General features: G+C 43.6%; 1 protein-coding gene across 1 annotated transcript; it reads right to left on the minus strand.

Annotated features, from left to right (window-relative positions):
• Positions 1–23: 23 nt before the first annotated feature.
• Positions 24–7,841, minus strand: LOC129868568 (reticulon-1-A-like). Its single transcript, XM_055942665.1, has 7 exons — positions 7,729–7,841; positions 2,264–2,474; positions 1,759–1,897; positions 1,392–1,461; positions 1,115–1,161; positions 939–997; positions 24–729 (listed from the first exon to the last, which is right to left on the minus strand). Exons 1-7 carry the CDS (start codon positions 7,739–7,741, stop codon positions 615–617), a joined length of 654 nt encoding a protein of 217 aa, XP_055798640.1. The 5' UTR covers positions 7,742–7,841; the 3' UTR covers positions 24–614.
• Positions 7,842–7,893: the final 52 nt, after the last annotated feature.

A 7,893-nucleotide genomic window follows, 5' to 3' on the forward strand; every position in this document is an offset into this window, starting at 1 on the left:
AAAATATTAATTGATTGGAGCAGTTTCGGAAGGTTCAAACATGTACTAAACATTTATTCAACAATTTAAGCAAAAATCAAGAAAAAGGGAACAATGCAGTTTAATGACACTTTTGAGTAAGCACCAATCATTGAATATGCACCCATTCACCCATTCTTACGCTTTGAGTGCACCTCCAAAGTAAATTATAAGGCATGTGGTCAGATGGCCAGTATTCACCCTGTGTGGTCTTAAGATGGCAAGTGTTCTGTGGTATAACCCCACCCCCCCAAGGTGAACTAGTTGTCTTTTAGATTTGACTGAAAATTCCCTCCCATATAAACATTACATTTGTCTGTAAACATCTTTAGTGTACCAACACCAAACACTGGATTTGAAATCTTGTTCCCATTCACAGACACCACAATGGGAAAATGGAAATATAAAACACCAGTAGGCTTCCAAAGAACACTCACACCCCCATGAGGTCCTTGTACCCCCTCCCGTCACACCCCCATGAGGTCCTTGTACCCCTCCCCCCTTGTCAGAGTTTCCCAGCCCCTAATCCCAGGTGGTCTGATAAGACTTATGAATGACCCCCCTCTTTTCCCATAGATCCCCCTTTCTCTTTCTTATCACTTTGACTTTTGTTTGTGTTTTGGGGCCAGGGCTGGCACCGGGGCCAGGGTGGTGGTTGGAGCAGGTTTAGCCGCAGTAGAGGGTCTCAGCATACTGCACAACCTCTTAAACCTGCAAATACAAAAATGAAAGTGTCAAAAGAGGGAAATCAGTTGACGAGATATTTATAATGTGTTGAGCATAGTTGCTGGGTTATTGTGACCTGAATGTTTTAAAGAATATAATATTAAATGTCCCTGTAGGGTTTAGTGAGGAAATTAGCCATATGAAAAATTAAAACAGTCATATTAGTCATTTCAACAGGCTTGTTCAGCACTTACAAGCTTTTGATTTTCCTCAGGAGGCCGTTGACCGCTTTGCCAATCCTCTTCATCCGACCCTGTCACCGAAACACAAGTGCATATTAAACACAGTCCTTTGGTTGCTGCTGTAATGTGGATTACATTATAAATATCTACAAGCAGAGTCCGTGAACAGCAGGAGCTCTTTGCCTCACCTGCATTTGTTTGTAGAATAGAGGAAGAGAGAAAACACAGATGACACCTGCGAAAGAGACAGTGAAGGAAATTAGATCAACAAACTATGTTCACAGACATTATTTACATATAGCTTTATGACAGATCAGAGGTGATGGGGTAAAGTGAAGTATGAATGAAACAGAGAGAGCAATGTAGCATGTTATGGTATTAGAGCATAATCATGTATGAGGGTAGTGCTGTAGGATGGTGTGGTGTAAGACACTAAGATAGAGAGGTGGATCAGAATGGTCTCACCAACTATCACCAGGGTCAGTCCGTTGGTCGTGATGCCCACATAGACCAACACGCACAGCAGCAACACAAACTGACAACAGAAAAACATTTGTTTAGATTGTCATTGTTTGGAATAGGTATAGATAGCATGTGAGTTTACGAAGCAATGTATATGTTTTGTTGATGTATTGTATATATTGCATCTGTCCAATTGCTGATTTAAGCCCTCAGGAGGACCAGTTATGTTGTCTGACTCAAGTGCTGTTGATTGTGTGACTTCAACCTTAAGCTTCTTCCCTAACCCCTACACATATTTTACAGTACATAATTACAGTAATACACAGAGTTTTTTTGCGTTTTCAGAGGGACATTGACTGTGGCCCCTGACCTTGATGGAGTCCATGATGCTGCCTATGAAGAGCAGGCGTTTGATCTCTGTGACGGCGAAGGCAATCATCAGCACCACTTCCTCCACCACCAACACCGTCTCCTCATCTGTCAGAGAGCTGTCGTCTCCTATATAAGACCTGGTATCACACACACGCACACGCACACGCACATGCACACACACACACACACACACACACACACACACACACACACACACACACACACACACACACACACATTCCTAGTTTACAAGAAGCATTTTCTACCAACAGATGCACAGAGCCATACACAGATGGCTGTTTGTGTGTGTGTGTGTGTGTGTGTGTGTGTGTGTGTGTGTGTGTGTGTGTGTGTGTGTGTGTGTGTGTGTGTGTGTGCGTGCGTGCGTGCGTGCGTGCGTGCGTGCGTGCGTGCGTGCGTGCACACAGATGGCTGTTAGGGTGATATGATATGTCTCTCTATATATAAACTAGAGCATGGTAACTGCTGTAAACTGTACTCACTGGAAGGGGTGCACTCCTTCAGGGTTCTTCCGTATCAGCTCTAGGAGTTTGTAGTAGAGGCGTAGGGGGAAGGTGAGACACATGATGGCCATACACAGGTAGGACAGCACGGTGATGGCACTGAGCTGGAACAGGCTGGCCAGGCCTATCACCAGCCCTGTGAACACCAGCCCTGTCTTCCCCACGTCTCGCCAGTAGATCAGATCCACTACTGCAGAGAGACAGAGAGAGGATGGAGTGTGTATAGATCATTCATACATTCATTCATCCATCCATTCATCCATTAATTCATTAATTAATCAGTAAGTGGTGGAGGACAACAAGTGAATGGAAGGGAGAGATAGATGAGTCGTACAGATGAATAAGTGTGGATGCCGGGGCTGGTACTCAGACTGATCTGGATGAGCGATTTACAGATGTAGGAGCTTAATTTGAGCTAGTTTGCAACAGCAGGAAAATAATCTTGCAGCATCAGGAAATGTTCATTATTATGTGGATTAAACTTAATGAACATTTTTTGTAGGGGTTGAGAAATTTTTCGTTAGGGCAAATCAAGTCTGATATTTTAAAGTGGAAATTATAAACTTTAGAAGCCTTTTTAAACTGTGAATACACTACACGTTTGTATTTCCTGCTGTGCAGATAAATTCTCAGCAACTAAAGAGTGCTCAAATTAAGATCATACAATTTTATGGAGAGCAATTGAGCTCATCTGATGTCTGGAAGGAAAAGAGACAGAGAAGTTCAAACCACTCTTAATATAGAATTATGTATAGAGATAGATGGAAAGAGAAGTGGTCTATCTTAGATATTTAATGTGTTTGTTTTCAGCTGGGCTGTCTTAATTTGTTAGATATCTATTCCAGATTGGTGGTGATCTACAAATGTAGGATCTTAATTTGACCACCCTGTTGCAGATTAACTTTTCCGCAGGAAATTTAAAACTTGTAGTGTATTTGAGGTTTAAAAAGGCTTCTGAAGTTTGTAATTTCCACTTTGAAATTTCAGACTTGATTTTCCCTCACAGAAAATGTATCAACACCTTCAAAAATGTCCATTAATTATAATCCACATAATAATTCACGTTTCCTAATACTGCAGGATTATTTTCCGGCTGTAGCAAACTGGTTCAAATTAAGATCCTACATTTGTAATATTGGAACTGTGGTGAATGCTGTGGTCAAACAAGGGATAAATGCAACATGTCTTTGATAATTAAGTAACAAGTTACATCATTGGGCAGTGATACCATTGCCTCAGCCCTGACTGTTGGCAATACAAGTATGAAATATGTCAATTACATTAGCTGAACACTGACTAATCCACTGTGTGGATTAAAGGAGGACAACAAGGGAGTTACAAAGGAGATATCCCCAGCACATTTTGTTAATAGCCGTCTTAATTCATTGAGTGCCTTCTTGTATTGTATTATATTATCTAGTTTGGCTCCTGGATGCTGATTGTCTGAAAGCGATGGTATATTTAAGCAATAAGCCCTAAGGGGGTGTGGTAAATAGCCAATACGCATCGGCTAAGGACTGTTCTTAAGCACGACACAGCGCGGAGTGCCTGTATACAGCCCTTAGCCGTGGTATATTAGCCATATACTACAAATCCCGAGGTGCCCTATTGCTATTATAAACTGGTTACCAATGTAATTAGAGCAGTAAAAATAAATGTTTTGTCACCCGTGGTATACGGTCTGATATACCACAGCTTTCAGTCAATCAGCCTTCAGGACTCGAACCATCCAGTTTATAACAGACATTATAAACTGGGTGGTTCGAGCCCTGAATGCTGATTAGTTGAAGACCGTGATATATTGGCCATGTACCAGACCTACTCGGGCCTTATTGCTTAAATATACCATTGGTATGACGCAAAACACTTGTTTACTGTTCTAATTACATTGGTAACCTGTTTATTTGATCAAATATAACTCAATGAGATCAAATAGAGTAGTAATTTAGCAAAAATATAATTAAGCAATACGGCACCTCAGGACTTTGTGGTATACAGGATGGCCATTAAAGCACGACTAAGGGCTATATCCAAGCATTCCGCATTGCGTCGTGCATAAGAACAGCCCTTAGCCGTAGTATACTGGCCATACTCCATACCCCCTCGGGCCTTATTGCTTAATTATATTCTGTTCTATTTGATGTCACTGAGTTTTTATTTTATCATATTTTTCTCTATCCTCCTGATTCCCGCTTACAAGAAGAAACTCAAACAGGACGTACCAGTGATGCACACAATAAGCTGCAGGACTGTTTCGCTGGCGTAGACTGGAATATGTTCCGTGATTCATCCGAAGGCATTCAGGAGTTTACCACATCAGCCACCGGCTTCATTTATAAATGCATCAACGAAGTCGTCCCCACAGTGAACGTGCGTACCATATCCAATCAGAACCCATGGATTCCAGGCAACATCTGTACTGAGCTAAAGGCTAAAGTTGCCGCTTTCAAGGACTGGGACACTGATCTGGACGCTTATAAGAAATCCCGCTTCACCCTCCGACGAACCATCAAACAGGCAAAGCATCAATACAGGACTAAGATCAAATCTTACTACACCAGCTGACGCTTGTCGGATGTGGCAGGGCTTGCAAACTATCACGAATTACAAATGGAAACACAGCCGCTAGCTTCCCAGTGATGCTAGCCTACCAGACAAGCTAAATGCCTTCTATGCTTGCTTCGAGGCAAGCAACCCTGAACCATGATTGAGATCACCAGCTGTTCCAGATGACTGTGTGATCTCTGTAGCCGATGTGAGTAAGTCCTGTAAATAGGTTAACATTCACAAGACCGCAGGGCCAGATAGGTTACCAGGACGCGTACTCAGAGCATGCGTACCCAGCTGGCAAGTGTCTTCACTAACATTTTCAACCTCTCCCTGAACCAGTCTGTAATACCTACATGTTTCAAGCAGACCACCATAGAGTCTGTGCCCAAGAACGCCTAGCGTAGCACTCACATCTGTAGCCATGAAATTACTAAACACCTCCCTCTGCAAATGGATCTTGGAGTTCCTGATGGCCCTCCCCCAGGTGGAGAGGGTAGGCAACAACACATCTGCCACGCTGACATGGGGGGCCCCTCAGGGGTGCGTTATTAGTCCCATCCTGTACTCCCTGTTCACCCACAACTGTGTGGCTGCGCACGACTCCAACACCATCATTATGTTTGCTAAGGACACAACGGTGGTAGGCCTAATCACCGACGACGATCAGACAGCCCCTCCCTCAACGTCAGCAAGACAAAGATCCCTTGACTTTTTCCACATTTTCTTATGTTACAGCCTTATTCTAAAATGGATGAGAAAAAAAAATACTCAGTAATCTACTAATTGATCTATATAAATATTCAAACCCTTTGTTATGAAACTCGAAATTGAGCTCAGGTGCATCCTGTTTCCATTGATCATCCTTGAGATGTTTCTGCAGCATTGAAGGTCCCCAAGAACACAGTGGCCTCCATCATTGTTAAACGGAAGAAGTTTGGAAACCCCAAGACTCTTCCTAGAGCTGTCTGGCCTACTAAACTGAGCAATCGGGTGAGAAGGGCCTTAGTCAGGGAGGTGACCAAGAACCCGATGGTCACTCTGACAGAGCTCTAGAGTTCCTCTGTGGAGATGGGAGAAACTTCCAGAAGGACAACCATCTCTGCAGCACTCCACCAATCAGGCCTTTACGGTAGAGTGACCAGACGGAAGCCACTCCTCAGTAAAAGGCACATGACAGCCCACTTGGAGTTTGCCAAAGGGCACCTAAAGACTCTCAGACCCTGAGAAACAAGATTCACTGGTCTGATGAAACCCAGATTGAACTCTTTGGCCTGAATGCCAAGCGTCACGTCTGGAAGTAAACCTGAACTCATCCCTACGGTGAAGCATGGTGGTGGCAGCATCATGCTGGGGAATGTTTTTCAGCGGCAGGGACTGGGATACAAGTCAGGATTGAGGGAAAGATGAACGGAGCAAAGTACAGAAAGATCCTTGATGAAAACCTGCTCCAGAGCACGCAGGACCTCAGACTGGGGCGAAAGTTCATCTTCCAATAGGACAACAACCCTAAGCACACAGCCAAGACAATGCACGAGCGGCTTCGGGACAAGTTTCTGAATGTCCTTGAGTGGCCCAGCCAGAGCCCGGACTTGAACCCGATCGAACATCTCTGGAGAGACCTGAAAATAGCTGTGCAGCGACGCTCCTCATCCAACCTGACAGAGCTTGAGAGGATTTGCAGAGAAGAATGGGAGACACTCCACAAATACAGGTTTGCCAAGCTTGTAGCGTCATACACAAGAAGACTCGAGGCTGTAATCGCTGCCAAAGGTGCTTCAGCAAAGTACTGAGTAAAAGGTCTGAATACTTATGTAAATGTGATATTTATGTTTTTTGGTTTTTATAAATTAGCAAAGATTTCTAAAAAACAGTTTTTGTTTTGCCATTATGGAGTATTGTGTGTAGATTGTTGAGGGGGAAAAACGATTTAATCAATTTTAGAATAAGGCTGTAACCTAACAAAAAATGTGAAGGGGTCTGAATACTTTCTGAAGGCACTGTATGTACAAATCTACTTCAATTACCTTGTACCCCTGCAAGTCGACTCGGTACAGGTACCCTGTGTATATAGCAAAGTTATCGTTACTCGTGGTGTAAATCATTGCGCTGTGTACTCCAGTATATGACGAATAAACAAACTTGAACTTATGGCTTGTTTATTGTGTGTCTAATGCCTACAGTACCAGTACCCTATATGCTTCTTGAATTAACAAACGTCAACAGGCGAGTTGAAGATATATGGTCTCCACTCCATATGCCACACGTGCACAACACATAGCTTACAGAGACATGTACTGTATTTATGGTTCTGTTCACAACACATGACCTCTTCGGGTAGTTAGGAGACACACACACACGCGTACACAATGCATTAAGTAGATTGTGCAAACGCACAGCAGATCTGCAGTAAAGCTGAAGAGTCCAAGTGTAAATCTAGAGGGGAAATTATCTGATTCAAACTAACATCCAGGAATCTTTCACAGATAGAGCCGAGTTCCCTCCTAGAGCCCAACCCTTAACCCTAAATATCCAGCAGCTGTGCCCATAATGATTCACCAACATGGCCAAGACAGATAAAATATTTGACAAGTAATCACTCCTCAAAGACAGATCAGGAGAAAGAGGCTTGCTAAGCACTATTCTGTCAGTAACTTGTTTTGTTTTTGTTGTCTATCCCTCTCTCCACTAACTGTAGGTCTCTTTGCCTATATCAGTGACCTGATTAGAACTAATCTTCCTGCCCACCTACCCATTAGTAGAGCCCCTGAGGTGGGCATGGGATCCCAGAGGAGTCCTTCTCCCCTCTCACTGGTCCCACAGCCTCCTGGTCACATCAGCCCATACACAGAGGCCAGGTCTACCTAAGGCAAAGTCACACATTTACACCGTCTTACCTTTGGTGGCCATTTCGGCAGCGGATCACTCTGCAAACCACCCTACTAGCTTACTCTGCTGCTCACTAATCTCCTAGACCCCCTGCACTCCTATGGCCCTCGCTAGGATCTTTTTTTGTCCTTACCATCCCTGTCAGCAGTACAGGGCCCGGCTGGCCTACTTTT

This window comes from Salvelinus fontinalis, chromosome 13 (genome assembly GCF_029448725.1).
Source record: "Salvelinus fontinalis isolate EN_2023a chromosome 13, ASM2944872v1, whole genome shotgun sequence".
NCBI classification, from domain to species: Eukaryota; Metazoa; Chordata; class Actinopteri; order Salmoniformes; family Salmonidae; genus Salvelinus; species Salvelinus fontinalis.

Coding starts and splice junctions, on each gene's coding strand:
- LOC129868568 (XM_055942665.1), bottom strand. Junction 998..1,114: donor TATTCTACAAACAAATGCAG/GTGAGGCAAAGA, acceptor TTTCGGTGACAG/GGTCGGATGAAGAGGATTGG. Junction 730..938: donor CTGAGGAAAATCAAAAGCTT/GTAAGTGCTGAA, acceptor TTGTATTTGCAG/GTTTAAGAGGTTGTGCAGTA.